Source organism: Polyodon spathula, chromosome 22 (assembly GCF_017654505.1).
Source record: "Polyodon spathula isolate WHYD16114869_AA chromosome 22, ASM1765450v1, whole genome shotgun sequence".
NCBI lineage: Eukaryota > Metazoa > Chordata > Actinopteri > Acipenseriformes > Polyodontidae > Polyodon > Polyodon spathula.
In genome coordinates this window covers 2,708,352-2,725,834 of record NC_054555.1, presented here as the reverse complement: position 1 = coordinate 2,725,834, position 17,483 = coordinate 2,708,352, and the positions used below count along the sequence as shown (strand labels likewise).

The window sequence follows — 17,483 nt, the reverse complement described above, 5'->3', positions numbered from 1 at the left end:
ATTCTTTTGTGCTCATTGGAGGCTGCATTCAACTGTCCCTCTCTGCAGAGTCTTGGAACAATGAGCTGGAAAAGGAGTCCAATGAAGAAAAGCCCTTTTGAGGAAAAACAAAAGGAACTGCACTTTCCTCAAATAAAGCAATGCTTAGTCCCCCCAGCTGTAACAAAAGCAGAAATTCCATGTCAAGATATTTCATCCTCCTTTGCTTGCTTTTGGTGATCGTTGTGTTTTTAGAGAATTTGTTTGTTCTCCTTCTGAAAAATTGTTTGCTTAATAGCTGAATCCGAAGCAATCCCTGTAAACCATTTTATTTATTTTTTGTATTTTCTTCACTCAAGCTGTCCGCTCGATTTGCTTAATTTAAAGACCCAGGCATCGTTTTTCCTCAGTTGGGGGTCCACCATCCTTAACTTGTTGAGCACCGGCAGTGAAGGGACCCTGTGTAGGAACCAGTTCCAGCAGCAGTGTAGTGCACTGAGCAATAGTCTCCTTTTTACTGAGATTTTCTACAGAGCTGGAGAGAGCAGCAAAGATGCTATACTGTGATATTGGGTTGTAGCCACTCACTGCTACAGAGTGGTGGCGGGCTGGCGTCATCCAGTGACGAGTGTGTCTCTCTCTCTCTTTCTCTCTCTCTCTCTCTTGACACAACTAGAGAGAACGAGAAAGTATTCCTTAACCTGCTGTAGTGACAGCTGAGTTTAGTATTAAAGCTTTTTGTTAAGTGTAGTGATTCGTGGCGGTGCTCCTTAACTGCTCCATAGGTCAAGATCTAGATACCACGCTTCCTATTTGTATTCTCACTGTATAATGTGCTGAAGGTTGGTATTGGTTTCAGATTACTTTCTATTTTATAAAGTGGGGTGCTGTTCATCCCCAGAACATTTCTTACAAATAACCTTTCTCCTTTTGTAAAGTTCTATAGCGTTTTGTTTTTAAGGTTGTAATGATGACTTGAGTCCCTTTTTACTGCCTGATCAGATTACTCCAGCTTGCTTTCTAAACCATCCATTACTTTTTAATTTAATCTTTCATTGAAACGGAGGCAGATGGTGATAACAAGAAAAGACCACACATGTGCTGTGTTTTTTTTTTTTTTGTGTTTGTTTTTTAAGGGTTTTTTTTTAACCACTTTTACACCTAAGTGTGTAATACGGAAATTGGAGTGTGCAGGATCCCCCCCCCCAGCCTCCCACACACACAGGGTTTGAGCCAGGGTTATGATGCATTGTTTCCAAGAAGTGGTGTTCAGATCATGTGTTGCGTCATCTTGAGAGCTTTGTTTCCTAGTGCAAAATAAAGCAATCTTCTGCTGTTGCAATGAGAACCAAAAAAAGGCACAATTATTGACGTTTTTCTAACCACTTAACAGAGGAAGCAGTTTGTTCTCAACTGCATTATCATATTTACTCTGCTTAATTCCTAATATGACATTTATTAAAAGCCAATAGCAGCAGTTTTTTTAGTCGAGCCGGCACTTGGATTAGGCGCCCTGCTGACCATTGTATTTATTTTTTGGGGCTTGGATCATGTGTAATTCGGCGACAATCCATAAACTCCTCTCCATTTAGGAATACAATAGTAAATTGTAGATGCAAGTCTAGTCCCATGCCTTTTTATTAACGCAAGTTTCTGGATGACGAGATTCAAATTCCTGTCTACCAGTTACTGTAATGTGTTCAATGCAAAACTGCCATTCAGGTCCTTCGCTCTTTCTTGTGAGTGGTCCAAGTGATTTTGCGATGGTTGTCGTGTGTTTTTTTTTTTTTTATTTTGATTTGATGGAAATGTAATTTTTTTACTAATCGGATCTAGTGTGTGTGTGTGTGTGTGTGTGTGTGTTGCAGACGGGCAGGAAAGAGAAGAGTGATGCTCTCAACACAGCCATCGACAAGATGACCAAGAAGACCAGGGATCTGCGTCGACAGGTTCGTGTTTTACTTGCGTTATTTTTGCAGCCATAAACCTAGAACCGTGCCCTGGCCAGAGAAATAGAATAACCACAAATAAAACCTGCAGGTTTCTCACTTTTTACTGTAACATGGGCTATTGATTGGCCATTCACTTTAAATTCCTGTAGAGCAGTGTGGCGTGCTGCTTTGTCAATGCTGTTCATGCCCCATAAGTACAGTTCAGTTAGATAGTTTCCCTGATTTTATGGATCACTTGGGCTTAATGCTTTTTTTTTTTTTTCCTTTCCTGTTGCTGAAATCTATAGGTTTGCAACAGGTATATGACCACGGATTTCCAGCAGGAGCAATGAAAACTGGTCTTTAATTAGACTATCCTAATACCTGCTTGCTTCATTTAGTTTACACTATGTATAATTGCAAACAGATTAAAACATTTTATATATTTTCATGTATGTATTTTTAAATTCCCCCTCGCCCCATCCTTAGCTGCGCAAAGCGGTCATGGACCATGTTTCGGACTCTTTCCTGGAGACCAATGTTCCCCTGTTGGTCCTTATTGAAGCTGCAAAGAATGGCAATGAAAAGGAGGTAAAGGAATATGCCCAAGTGTTCCGTGAACATGCCAACAAGCTAATTGAGGTAAGTCTGTCTCTACTACAGCCTTTTCTCAAAACTTTTACAATCAGTGTTCATTTCCCATTCATACTTTCTCTTAAGTGCTACTTTAACTGTCATCTAATCAACCTCTTGGCTGTTTAATATCCTGTAATATGTACTGTGATTCTCTATGTATTTTGCTTAGATCACTAGTGAAGTTCTAGCAGTCTCCCCATAATATCTTCTATTGCGTTTTTGATGGCCGCCTCTGATCTGCACACCAGTAGCATGCCTCAACACATTAAATCACTTTATGGCTATACAGGGATTTTTCATGGCTTCTGTGTTTAAAATAAAATCAAAGTCCCACTGAGTTGCATTTTCTCCTATTTTTACCAACCAAATCTGACTCCCTGCAGCATAATAGGCGAGAGAGGAGTTGCAGAAGGGACTGCGTTGAACATTCAAGTCATAACTGGTGACTTTATAGCAGCTGGCAGTGCTGAATAGATGGCTCCTAACCAAATTGCTTTAATAGTAAGAGATTGAGACTTGCAAGGCATGCTGGGCAATATCCCCTTAATGTGACTATTTGAGTTATTGCTTGTGAATGGCAATGGATTGACAACACTGGGGATTGACATTGAATGTCAATATCCATCTTGTACAGGCACTCAAGTAAATGGAGTTTCAACACGCTATACATGTATTTTATTGTACAAGTTACAGCCCAAGTGTTGTAGCTGTGATTATGTTCAACTTTCTTAGCGTGCAGACTTTATTTAGAAATAAGCTTTTTTTGCAGAACTGAGAACTTTGGACTGTTTTTTAGTTTTTCTATAGTTCACCTCCCTGCGTCCCTTTTGAGAACTGTAGAGATGGCCTTTACAACCCCTCTCCGGGAGATACTTGTAGCCAATGTTGGGAATCCCATTGGAGAGGGCATGGTGGATCATTTATATCACCTGCCTTTACAGCCTTAAAGGGTACTATGCAGATTTGTCCATCCTGAAGATATTTTTGTTAAAATGATTTTATATTTTTCTAGTGTAGTGTCTTAATATATCCAGATTAATTGTGTGTGTGCATCTGTAAGGTACCAAAACTCTAAAGCTCTTAACTGGGGTGTGGTGTGTGTTAGTACTCATGAGTATATATATATATATATATATATATAGTATATATATATATATATATATATATATATATATAAAATATTGATATATCAAAACGTGACTGGGATATTTTTAATACAGAATGTATTCAAGACTTGTACAGGGTGCTTTTCAAGGTTGATGAGTAGCCTGCTATCCAAGTATTACCCAGGAGAGCTGATGAAAGCTAATTTAAGAGACTTGTGTGGCTTTGCATTTTCTTTCTAAAATAAAGGGAGTGTTTGGGAGGTTTTTTCCTTTTTTAGACAAAGGTAATTAATAGTAACTATCCCAAATCTGAAGTAAGATCTCATGCATGAGTTGGTTTCAAGAATTGCGGTGGAGGAAATTCCTGTAATGCTTTGCAGAGATCTTGGTTTAAGTATCTAGTGGCCATGGAAGGAACCATGCATACTGCACATTGAATTAATGCTTGCTTCAGTTTGCAAAGCAAACATATTGTGTGGAGTGTTAACTCCCCTCCCCACCCCACACAGTACTTGTGCTGCATTTTGCTAGTTTTTGAGTTAAGAACCACATGCAATTCTGATGAAATTTGGAACAATCTTTCTTTGAGTTTGGATGCATCAGTCTAGGTTGTGGCCTCCCATTAAGTTGCAGCCTATGCATTTCAGAATGGTTAGCCCCGAGTTTTGATAAGTTTGTTGCAAGAAGTTGTTCTTCACACAGCTGCTGGTAACATGGTGTTTTTACCAGAATACAGGTTCATATATTAAACATGAATGAAAATAAATATAAGGAATAATTCTGAAGTGTTCATTGTTCTGACAATGAGCTGAGGTATTTGTATGTGTGCCTGAGGAATGGTTGGCTCTCCTCCCCAGTTTTCACTAGTAATTGCAATTGATTTCAAATAATTTGTCTTGCTCTTCACAGAGTGTGGGACTTAAGACACAAAGACCACCATAATTTGAGTTTGATTCTAAATGGACAAAGCAAAGACAGTTTGGACATGTGTGCCTTTACATTTACGTTCAGCCTAATAGTGTTCTGCCACACCATTCTATTACATGCTCTGACTGACATGTCTTGTTTTAATGTGTTATGGCGGTATGTATTTTCAAAAATTTGTAAGGCGAATAAAACCCTTTTTAATAGTGCATCCTAACTACTGATTTAGATTTGTATTGGTTTTATTAATTACGATATAACCAGGCAAACCTCAGACTCCCCACCAACTGTACTATTTGTTCAAATAAGTTAAAGCTTTTTTATTAATGTAAACCCTAATAAAATGTAAAAGGCTCTCCAGTCAGTGAATTGAAGACTGTACCGTGATTAATCCAAGGCGAGGCTGCAGCGTGTTGTAACCCTCCTCCCTCCCTCCCCTTACTCTCTTGGGCCACGTAGACATGGCTGAAGGCTAAGCTCTTCATGACTGTTTTATCAATTTAGTAATAAACTGAAATCATTCTGCCTGGAGGACTCTCGGTCCAGAAATTAAATAATTCTCAAATCCTGAAAAGTATTGCTTGTGATTGCATCTGACAGTGCAGAGTAGTATTATTATTATTATTATTATTATTATTAGTTTTATTATTATTTTTCATATAGAAACGTTCATCCACACTGTTACACATGCAAAATCATTCTCTTTGTCATTCCAGACTGCACTTCTATACTAACAGTATCAGATGAAAGAAATCTGACCAATTTTAAATACAACTTATTATGATCTCTTCCTTATCATTCAGCTTAATCTTCTTATCCTGATTGAGCCCTGTAGTTTTTTTTACATGCATTGGTGCATCTACGTGTGTGTACGTAATGTATACACAGTCAACTCAAGTATCAGTGGGTGGAGTAGCTGTGCTTGCAAAAAAGAAATCTAGGTGCATAGTGCACTACCCGTTCTTGCGCATGCGCGGGTCCCTTTCATTAGGTCAGTGACTCTGTGCCATTGTCACTGCAAATATGTTGGCAGGTGAAGGTAATACTGTGAAAACAACTTTACTACTTCTGATCAACTGTATTAATACCATGCTTCCTCCAGGTGGTTTTACCTAGTGCCCAGGAAATTAGAACAGCCATTTTCTCTCATTCCATTTTAACAACTTTAACCTCAAACAAGAATTACCAAGAACATGACCATCTGCTACTAAAGTGAATGGAAATCCTGATGTGTTCTTATAAGGAGGACATTTTACTGGCTGCAATTCTTCATCCGAAAGGCAGTTAAAGCATTCAGTGTGCAGACATGTGCTGGAAGTTCAGTGATACCATTGAGGAACGTGTCTCTGTAGTGTATTTCACACGCTATCTGGGGTGTGAACTCTCTTCCTGGCATTTTAGAAGCAGTAGTTTACTTTAGAAACACAACTTTGTTGTGTAACTGACTGTAATTGTGTGATCAGGTGTACTGTGGGCAGAGTTCACTTGCCGGTACACTACAGTTTATGCCCCGCTCTTCCTTTACAGCACTGAGTTTGTTTTCAAAGCTACGTTTGTTTTTTTAGCAGAGCGCACTTCTCGAGTTGGCTTCAAGTTATTGAATTTGAGGGTGGGTGGTGTGCATTCACACATGTACAGCTATTTCAGCAACAACCCCCACCGGCATGATTAACTGGGATGCTACAGTTAAATGTAAATAAATGACAACTGGTCACCCCCCCTAATGTAGATCAAGGGCTTGCTTTTTGTGTGCAGCGGGGTGGGGGTTCCCATGTTTCAAATGGCAAATCCAGCCTTTTGAGCAGTCGGTCACATGCGGCTATGCAATTATTATGATTCTGGATGACAAAAATAAATCATTTTTAGCGAATCTCTTTCTGCACCCAGAACTTTGGAATGATAGTCAGTTTGTCTACATTCCACTTTTTCTCTTGGTGGATGAGTGTTTCTATTTAGCTACCTGTCTCTCTTACTAGTGTTAAGCTTGGATATTCTAAATTTCATATACTGTTACATCACCATTGTGGCCTTGGGTGGCTTCTTAATACAGACTTACCCTTTTTTCTTAAAGCTTGATCAGCTTCATTGCTAGCAATGATACAAAATACAAATGTAGGTTTTATAGAGAAGTGTTGGCCCTAACCATTGGCTGTTAACCACGATTCACTGAGATTTCCAGCTGCAGTTGGATTAAATGTGTGTCAGTAAACCAGCTTCACAGTAAACTGGGTAATGTGTCATAGCAGAACTGTAACTTCCAAAAAATAACAAGGGTTTGCTGGTATGGAGAACCCACTTTATGAATTGTTAAGCAGAGGAGACACAGATGCACGCTGCGCTATTGTGTTCATCAGAAATATGGTCATTCTGTGCCTGGTATATTTATTTGTAAACCCTTAAACTGACTGATTTATCCACCCTGCATTAAGATCTGTAAATACATTTGCACATACTTTTTTGTGTAATTTTAGATTTCCTCGAAGGACTAGTATGGTTTTGTCACTGCCAGACCTATTGGCCTTAGTTGTGTTTACAGTAGCTGTAGTTGCCATGATGGACTGGAGATTATATGATTGCATTTCTAAACCCTTTCTGCTACTGAAGATTTAACATGAACTCTCTCATGCCTGAGCAAATATGAACTGCTGTTTAAACACATGCTGGTGCTTCATTTTCCAATACAACAGACAGACAAGTAAACACAGAAGATAGTGTGACTTCTACCTCCCCTTTTGACTTTCTGCATTTTCAACTAGCATCAGCTGTTACTAAAATATCCTATTTAAATGTGATTCTCTACATTTCTTTTACCTTGAATGACTGTCCCAAGTAAAGTTCTGAACAGTGACTCAATCCTGCTTCTTCAAAGCAACAGTGGCCCGTTCTCTTATCGATCTCTGCATTAGATTTTCTGTAGCTAGACAATTGAAATGTGGGGATGTGCCCACTTGATTGGGAAAGACAGAAAGAGGGTAATGTTTGATTGCGCTGGCAGCAAAGTAGTAGAATCAACAAATTCAATTCCAGACCTTCAATCCACCTAGCTTTTGCTAACCACTGCAGAGCACAATCCCTTTTTTTGTCAGTAGTGCAACTGAAGATGAGCCCCATGGTGCATTGGTTTTGGAAATAGACTGAATTAATTGGTACAGCTCTCCAACTACTCTGCTATACTGTCAACAATAAGAAATATCATTTCTCGCCTTTTACTTCTGTGATCAAAGCAGTTCTTTCTCAACAGCCGACAATCCAGGGACATTTTTATACTTCAGCTACATATAAACGTCGACCGAAGCAGCTCTTATTGAATATGTATCGATGGCCTCTTGGAAGAGATTATGTAATTTGTGTACAGTATGGTAAATGTGTTTGTCAGGTTAATGGTTTGCTGTTTCGCAGGTCGCTAACCTCGCTTGTTCCATCTCCAACAACGAGGAAGGTGTGAAACTGGTCCGTATGGCTGCCTCCCAGCTGGAGACTCTCTGTCCTCAGGTATTGCAATGCATTTTTTGTATGCATCCACCACATGCACAATTTTAAATTAAGCATTTACATGTGTTAAAAAAAAAAAAAAAAACACATTTATCACCAGTTAATCTATATAATGGCACTTTTTTAAACCCCTACCCTGTGTTACTACTTTCAAAAGACCAGTGTAGTAGAGAATAAGACTTTTTATTTCTTTATATAAATAAATTGCACTTAAAGTAGATTCTGGGTTAACTCCAAATGTAAAGTTTAAAACTTGGTTTGTAGGTGATTAATGCTGCCCTGGCTCTTGCTGCCAAGCCCAACAGTAAGGTGGCACAGGACAATATGGATCTCTTCAAAGAGCAGTGGGAGAAGCAAGTGCATGTACTCACTGATGCTGTTGATGACATCACTTCCATTGACGACTTCCTCTGTGTGTCTGGTAAGGAACCCCGGATTTATGGTTTTCAGTTGGCTTAACAAGTTTGAAAAGATGAAATCGGTGTCTGAAATTATGGGCATGCACAGTGTGTTTGTCTAAGTGCTGCAACTAGTGGGTAAGTAAAGTTCTTCCTCTTGCACCAAGTACTGTAAATGACATTGCTATATAACTTGGTACAATCTGCTGGCAGCCAATCGGCATTTTAAAATTTATCCCAGAGTCTCAAAATAAAAAAAATAAATAAATACTTTCTTGGTTTTGAACAGAGAACCATATCTTGGAGGATGTGAACAAGTGTGTGATCGCGCTGCAGGAGAAGGATGTGGATGGTCTGGATCGCACGGCTGGGGCCATCAGGGGCCGTGCTGCCAGGGTTGTCCACGTTGTCACCTCTGAGATGGACAACTACGAGCCTGGTGTCTACACAGAAAAGGTTATAGAAGCCACTAAACTGCTCACCAATACAGGTAAACTTGGTCTACTTGACCCTAGTGCCAAGTCGATAGTGGTTTTAAAAATGGATCTTGCTTGTTTTACACGTTTAGCATTATGAAAATAGGTGTTTTTTTTAAATCATGCGTTCACATGATTACCATTTAATATTTACACCTCAATTTAAGTCATGCAGTAATTGTGTATAAATGCTATCTATTTCTCAAGAATATTTGATTGTAATAGTTTAGACCTTTTATCCATGGATAGCTGTATTGTCTTTTGTAATTCAATACACTACTGTCTATTTTCTAGGCCTTTTTGGGGGACCCTAAAAAGGGGGGAGTGACTTATGCACTGGTGTGTCTTTATATTAAATAACTGTACCAGTGCCACAATGGGATTACTACATCCACGATTATGGCTCAGGCAAACTTAACTGTCACCAAACCAATTTTTTTTTGTGTGTGTGTTTTCAGGATCTTCGGCATTCAGGTCATAATGCTAGGTAGAAATACTAAACCTCTGTTCTAATTAGTTCTCTCAATACCCCTAGTCATTTTGAATGCAAGCTTTTAGACTCTTGACAGACCTCCTCTCGACCCAGACGGGTGTAAGTGGAGGAAAAAAAAATAGCTACTCTTTAACAAAGTAGTTGTGGATTTCCTTATTCCCACCCTCCTGAACCATTATTTGTCAACATTAGACTGAACCCACTGCTGGGGTCTGTAGCAAAAAACTGCTGGTTAGAAAGCCAAGTGAACTTACGAAGTATTAGGTTTGTTGTAACTGCAGTGCAATATTATAATGCAGGTGTCTTTTGAGGCTGGATACAGTAGGACAGTCAGCCAAAAGAAGAGTGCTGCACAACAGATTTGAAATTGCTAGTTACTGAGTTTGCTGAAATGCAATCGCAAGGCTGAAGTCTGCTGACTAGAGAAGAAACTAATTTTAAATATGGTGAGGGAAAATGAGTTAATACAGATGTGATGTAGGATGTATAACTTGATTTTGCTTACTGGTGCATTGTTAATTGTTACTTAAATCCTTTTTGTGTACCATTAGTCAGTGGTTTACTGTTAATACTGGAGTTTACAGTAGTAGTGTTATATCTATGTTGGGGTGTTTTGACATTGCACTTATTTACTTGAAACCAGTTATTTTGAAAAATGTAGTAGTTTCTATTAGTTTAAATGAAAAACACTGAACAAAAACACATTAATGGAATAAAATGTAGCAAACAAGGGTTTTTGAAAAAAACTGATTTATTTTTCTTTTATACTGTTGGTGCGGAGCATGTAGGAAAAAATCAATTGTAAATTTAACACATTGTTTAAAAAATTGAAGTCTCAAAAAGGTGGAGAGTCTTACGCCAGTGCAAGCTATACAGTGTGTGTTATTTTTTATGGAAATAGATTGAGTTGTAGTGTTAGAAATAAACCGACATGGTAGGTTCATTTTAACTTAGCCATTCCTGCTTTTATTCCAGACTGACAACTGATCTGTTATAGTTGTTTGCCCTCCCTACAAGTTAAATGCTGCCCCATCTATCACTGAATCAGTTTAAAATCCAGTCATCCTTTTGTATAGCAACAATTTCTGTAAACCAAGATCACTTGAAATGTTATTTGTTCAAAGGCAAGTGCTTTTAATTTTGTATTCATAAGGAGAGCTTGTTTAGTAACAATAAACTACAATTTGTGGCCTGGAAGGCTTGCTTGGAGCATTATTTGATTCTGGCTGGCCAGTTCAGGACATACAGGAGGGACCAAATTACATTTTGGCTTAATCAGCCGGGAATTCGCGTACAATGAATGATGCTGTGACTTTGCATGTCTCACTGACTGACTCTTTTTGAAACCTGCTTCTCAAAGCCTCTGGGCCTCACCTGAAACTTGTTGTTAAAGCCCAGAAGGCTTCTTTCAAACAGACTTAATCTGGTGGAATAAAAGTGTTTTAACCCTTTTCAGTCCATTTATTCTGCAGCTGTCAGGTCAAATTAATTTGTGAACAAAATAAAATTTCAGACCAGGTTCTGTTCAGATTGAAATAAAGTGACGTTGTTTGCTTAAAACAAACAGCAAAGCAGTGCAAGTCCAAAGGGTACCCTATACAAAGACAACAGTACCAAATTTTTTGAAAAAAAAAAAAAAATTGTTTAGATATGATTTAAAAAATCAGGCGGACATTGAAAAAAAAAAAGTCAATTTGAGTTTTTGCTTGATTTATATTACCTTTAGAATAATCAGACAGGTACACAACTTTTTACAAATCAATTACACACAAAAAACTAAACTATTTTTCATCAATGTTATAACAATTTACACCTGGATGTAACCCTGGCTGACTTGCATGTTTTGCAGAAGCATACAGTCTCTCTCCTCCCCCCTTCTGTCTTTGTTACTGCACAGTTTTTGGTGCTCTTCGATTCATTTTTCGAAAGTTAAATGTGGCTTTCCATTCCATTTAAATTGGCATGTCAGATCTCCACATGGAGTCTGTTGAGCTACCAAAGTAAGGAGCAATAGCAGAGACATAACCAGTTTCAGTCGGCTAAAACAAACTCGCCATCCCCGACTTGGTGGGCTTCTGAGGATTGTAGCACTTGAAGATAATCCTTCCTTTGAAGCCAACTGTGCTCTCATCAATGCAAATGTCTCTACCTGGGATAAATAGCTCACAGCATTTTGTGTCTGTCTAGCTGACCACATTCCTGACCTTTTCTCCTCTGCTAACAAAACAGCCTGAGGCACCTGGGTGGGGGGAGGGCAAAGGTGTAGCATCCAAAAGATCTACAAGAAACGTGATCTCTTGAATAAATCTTTGAAAAACTGCATTGTTAACCCATTCCTCCGAGAAATATTCTTTTATGTCCGTTTTTTACATTCAGTCCCCATATTCAGCAGAACACCAAAAAATTCCTTCGTCTCTGGTAACGTAACAGGTTTCCAGGAGTTCCAAATAGAATTATGACTCGGCGGTCCCGTTTTAGTTTTACACTCATATCTATTGGTTTCATTTACAATTTCAGTAAACAAAGGGTGAAAAACTCCAGTGCAATTCTCAAAGCAGTACTCCCTTGATAGCCCCTGTTTACCACAGTACATTCAAGTTTTGTGAAAGCATTGCACTTATCGATGCGCGTCTCCATTCGCCCTCCGCCTGTGCGTCTGGTTCGTGGTCACTTTCCTCAGCCCACAGTAAGAGAAATATTTACTTCCTCGTCACTAGATTGATCAAAACCATCATCCAAACTGCTTTCATCTGTACTTTCTGCCTCATCCATCATCTGTGCAAGTTCAGGCTGCCTTGACTTTCTCTGTCTTCTCTGCGCCATTCTCACTCTGTGTGTCTGTCTCCATCTGTTCAATTCGACTTTGCTCAGCCTGTACATGGTCTATTTGGCAGTCTCCACCTTCTTTCCGATCAGAGACGATCAGGGAACGCCTCGCCTCTGCTTTTTTCTGGCTTAAACGCAACACATGTTGTGTTAGATCATGGTTCACGGACAGAGTCCGACAATGGACTGAAAAGGGATTTTCGCGATGCAAAGGGTTAAAGGGCAACATTTTTTTTTGTTTTTTAAACCATTTGATTTACCTTTTTATAAACAACTAATCCCAATTATTTCAGTTAGGGTTAGCTGGTATAATTTGCTCTTTGAGGCTACAGGAATTGTTTCCAAGCAAGCTCCTGTAACCTTAGATGGGCTAGAAAGGGTGCGCTTGCAGATGTCCTACATGCATCTAAAGTGCTGTTCTAATCCAGGTGTTCTTGCCCTGTGTAGTGATGCCCCGTTTCAGTGAACAGGTGGAGGCTGCGGTGGAAGCTCTGAGTGGTAACCCCTCTCAGATACTGGATGAGAACGAGTTCATTGATGCCTCGCGGCTTGTGTACGATGGAGTACGGGACATCCGGAAGGCAGTGCTCATGATCAGGGTGAGTCGAAATGACCTTTCCTTAATACATATAGGATAAGGGTAACTGTTGTGTTAATGATTCAGCTTGCCCTCCACCCTTTTTTTATAAAACGTAGTCAGGAGCCATCATTACAAGACTGCTATTTTGTATTCACTTGTAGAGAATCCAAGTGGTTGCAGAATGGCATTATAGGTCAAATGGGACGGAGTACTGTAATGCGTTCTACTGAGGAATCGCTGTGTTGTAATTTAAATGAAGACAGAATATTCAGGCTGAAATGAAGGATCAGGTGACCCAGACTTTACTGTTTGTGATAGGGTTTCATATCTAGCTTGTAAGAGGCACTTTTATTTAGTGTTCCTTTCTGGTGTATAAACCCTTTGAAACAGTTCTGTCGAATTCCCTGTACTCTAATTTTGTGGTGACAGTAGGGCATGCCTGAATAGCTAGATGTGGTAAGCAGTTTTGTAGGCTTGATGACAAAGGTGACCCCTGAAGTCTCTTCCAGTTCTGTACTGTAAATACCTTTTTATTATATTACTTAGAAAGCTATGAAGTGACTTAATAGGCAGTCTGTGGTCTGGTTAGCTTGTAGCTCCAGTTGCAAAATGAGACCCTGCAGATCTCTTTTCCATACTTTCATGCCAACACTCCTGCCATTTGCTGTGATTTTAAATGATTCCCATTTGCATTGCAGCCTCCAGCTCTCTCGCAATGAGCCACCTCTTTTGTTAAAATGAGGGATTTCCTTACCACCTTTAGTTGATGGCTTAATTAGTCAACATATATAACAATTATTTTTTAAATAAATGTGTTCTTATACATTTGCTGGCTGGAAATATATTTAGTTCCTTTCATATGTAACTTTGGACTGTGAAAACAGGCATTTGATTTTAGTGCTGGTGGTTTGTATTTCACTTGAGTCTCCAGCAAACCAAGTATCAGCACAGGAATCTTTTTTTTTTTTTTTTTTTTTTTTTTTTTTTTTTTTTTTAAGGCTGTATTAAGGTTCAATAAAGGTTAATATTGAATTTCTACTCCTCATTGATCAAAGCATCACATGAATTTGGGTTCAATTGCATGGGCATACTGCTTTTTACAGGTACAACTGATAGAAATGTGTACAGATTTGAGGTACAAATGCTCTGCAAGAGGAGCTCTATGCATTCGTGTAGTGCCTTAGTAAGCTGGGACATCCATTCCCTCCTTTTTAAATACACTAAGGCACGATACATCTTGGAATTGTGGTGCTCACATTCACTTGGAGAAACAGACTTGGGGGGCTCTGATATGCCAACAGACACTGCTGCAGTTCTCGCTAGTTAAGATGGACAGTGTTTTAACCTCCAACTAGAATACTTATCGCCTACTTAGAATAGCTCCTGGTGTTTGACAGCCAGGCAGTGCTGGAGGTATCTCGTTCAGGGTGCCAGCAGTCATGTCGTGTAGATTTGAAACTTCAGAGGTGACACGCTGGCTGCTAAAGCAGACTTCATATTTTAATCTGTGTAGCCAGGAGCTGCAGTAGCATTGGTGGTTGCAACACGCTCCATGCTGGTGTTGCACTACTGTATTACTGTACAAAGCAGGGCATTTTGGAATGAGCCAGACACTTCTGCGTTTTTTTTTTTTTTATTCATGTCCCTGCACAGCAGATAGTTTGTACAGCAACCCAACATCTGTCAAAGAAGTAAATCTTTGAATTGGCAAATTCTAATTGGAATCCTTCAGGAATTAATTTAATAAGAAGATTGTTCTGATCTGAGAAGAGCTACAGAGTACATGAGCAAAAGAGCTGCAGATTGAAACTGCTGCCAAGTGTCCTTTTTACTGCTGTTTTTTTTTAAATTGCAGTTATTAATCTCGCCAATAAATGTCTTTCTACATAGTCCTTGTGTCTACTTCCATGTGGTCGCCAATGACCTCACTGGAGTGGGTGGGTATATGCTGAAGTAAAATAAAACCACAAGAGAATAGTGATTGGCAGGCGATTTGCAAAAGAATCCCTTATTTGAATTATATGGGGACTGACTGATAGGCAGGTGTGGTGGTGTTTTTTTTTTTTTTTCTCCCCCGCCCCCCCCCCCCCTTGCGTTAGTGCCAAATACAGAGGCAGTGCATTTGAGGCAGATTACCAAATGGTGCAGTTATCCTTAATTTATTATGCAGATTGGCAGATTAAATCAAATAGGTCATCCAGGGTCCAGATTTGTGTCAAAGTGCTACATCGGAGTCAATCCAGTACTCTTACTGAATGAAGCTGACCTGGAAATGCCCCTTGTTTGGAAAGCAGTCAGTGAATCACTGCTTGGAGGATTTCCAAACAAAGTTGTCTGCTTGTACCTTGCTCATGTGCATCCATCATTAACAGTGTGTGACCAGCTGCGGTGATGCCATGCTCTTGTGCTTTCTCCAAGCAGTGCTAACTTTTTTTTTTTTTCAATTAATTCTAAATATATAACATATATTTAAGGATCAGAGCCCACTAAACTTTTTTTTATATACAAATCATTCATTTTTAAATGTGCATGTACATTTAGATACATTAGGCAAATCTTGCAGTGTACAACGCTTACTCTATCACCTCATTCCCTTAATTGTGTTTTAAGTAAGTGGACATGTCCACTGGAGGCTTGTGCATATTAACATGTGGGAGAAATTATTGCATGACTTGTGCTTGGCATTCGTTGCAGGAATTGGAATGTGTGTTGGCATGGGGGGGGGGGGGTGGTAGCTGCAGGGTTTTGCATGAGTTGAGAGTAGTGTATAAGGTGTGTTTTTATTTATTTTTTATGTAGCAGCATAGAGAAATCCAAGAATTTGGGGGATGTTTTTAGCAGTCCATGTTCATTTTTGTTTTCTGCTTTTTTTTGTTTGCATTATTTTTTGTTAGTCTTTGGTGTGTGTAGACAAGGATCATCATTGAAGAAAAGTCTAATGCCTTGCTAATGACAGCCAGGTAACATTTTCCTGTAACCTCTCCCCTGCAGACCCCAGAAGAACTGGACGACTCTGACTTTGAAACAGAGGACTTCGATGTGAGGAGCAGGACAAGTGTCCAGACTGAGGATGACCAGCTCATTGCCGGCCAGAGTGCCAGGGTGAGGAATCTGCATTGTTTCACATTGCTGGCTGAATTCGGAGAACATTTTGAATAGTGTCACACAGCCCCATCTCAATGCATCCGCTGCTTCCTGAATTCAGCGTTAATGGATGTCTCGTAACGACTTCAAACAAGCACCAGAGGAGGCAGTGATGGGTTTTCGGTGTTTATGTGGATTCTTAGAAATAAATGAAAGCAGTACGTGAAGTTTCCCAGAGACTGACAAGGAAAGCAGCAATGTTGCATTCCTTTAGAGATAACAAGGCTACAAAGAAATACCTGTAATTACAGCTTAAAGGGTACTGTCTCAGTTGTGTTCTTTTAGAAATCAAAGCAGAACTCTTTACAATTAAACGCACGCTGCCTCTTCATTTCTGACTGATCTGCTTTTACAGGCTCAAATGTTTTGTAGGCTTTGTATTGAACTGCTTGATACAGAGAAAGAACTGTAATGGCTACAGTAGATAGACAATTTGGGGACACGCAACACATTAACTCCTACTGTGCTTTTCAGTGGGCCTTTGTGTAATAGTGCCTTGGGTTAAGGCACCATTTGCATGGTGTGTTGTGTGTCTTTTTTTGTTTAAAGGGATCCATACCCCTTCGTCTCACACAGGCCACTGCTGTTGCAGTGTGACATCGTTCCAAATCCACTTTCTGAAGGCAGCATTTTAAAGGTCATTAACAATACCTGTAGATAATGTGTTTGCATGGAATAGTTAAGCATTTTCTGTGAATTTTTACAAAAGAAGGTACCTTTGCTGAACAAAAATTTTGGCAAAACCCCAAAGATGTGAGACCTGTAGATTTGAACTGAATCTTAATTGGCTTCACAATAGAGCATTCCCCTTTTAGGAATGTGGAGGAATAAAAAAAAAATAAAATAAAAATAAAATCAGCAATTGTTCACTTTCTAAAAATAACCTGATGTCTTAGAGGGTTAGATGCAGACAGGTTAAAGGTGATGCAAGCATTGAAATTCGAGTGATTCTGGTGTGATTCTGCCCTATCACTCCAAAATGTTAGGCTTTTGGACAAAAATAAGGGCATTGGGGGTAAGGTTGCCATTTTACTTTTTCAAAAATATGGGAAATTAAGTTTGCAATAAGTTGTTCCTAAACTGGAACAAATGCATTCTCTCTAGTGCCTTGTTTATGCCTAAAATTACATTTGGAAGTGCATTGCACTTTCTACACAAGTTGGTTTGTGGCTAAAGCTCTACTGAATAAATACACTATGCAATAAAAATAGCTTTCTGGTAGTGGCCTGCTGAATATAATTTAGACCCATTTTAATATATGTGCTTTGTGTAAGTAGTAGTGTCTTCAAGACTCTGTTATAGTTCTGGCAACACTCACCAAGCCTATATTTAGCTGCAATTTTATTGTCACGATGCATTCTACCCCTGATAAGCCCACATTTTTTATCAGATCTTTTCCACTTTCAAGTTAATACATGCCTGCTGCGAGTAGAAACCCACACAGTTAGGAAAATGAAATGCCCCTACCATGCACGAATTGACTGTACTGGACAAGCAA

At 39.2% G+C, this 17,483-nt stretch overlaps 2 protein-coding genes across 2 annotated transcripts in view; one reads left to right on the top strand and one right to left on the bottom strand.

Annotated features, from left to right (window-relative positions):
* LOC121297397 (leucine-rich repeat transmembrane neuronal protein 2-like) overlaps positions 1–1,822 on the bottom strand; it is a 5,365-nt gene extending 3,543 nt beyond the window's left edge. The window contains exon 1 of the mRNA XM_041223711.1: positions 1–1,822. This exon is cut by the window's left edge and continues 2 nt beyond it. Coding sequence (XP_041079645.1) covers positions 1–2 — 2 coding nt within the window. The 5' untranslated portion in view covers positions 3–1,822.
* Positions 1–17,483, top strand: part of LOC121297395 (catenin alpha-1) — a 64,293-nt gene that overhangs the window by 36,694 nt on the left and 10,116 nt on the right. The window contains exons 8-14 of the mRNA XM_041223710.1: positions 1,848–1,928; positions 2,400–2,552; positions 7,976–8,068; positions 8,333–8,489; positions 8,756–8,956; positions 12,709–12,860; positions 15,833–15,943. Of these exons, the coding sequence (XP_041079644.1) occupies positions 1,848–1,928; positions 2,400–2,552; positions 7,976–8,068; positions 8,333–8,489; positions 8,756–8,956; positions 12,709–12,860; positions 15,833–15,943 (948 nt within the window). The remainder of the gene's footprint in view (positions 1–1,847; positions 1,929–2,399; positions 2,553–7,975; positions 8,069–8,332; positions 8,490–8,755; positions 8,957–12,708; positions 12,861–15,832; positions 15,944–17,483) is intronic.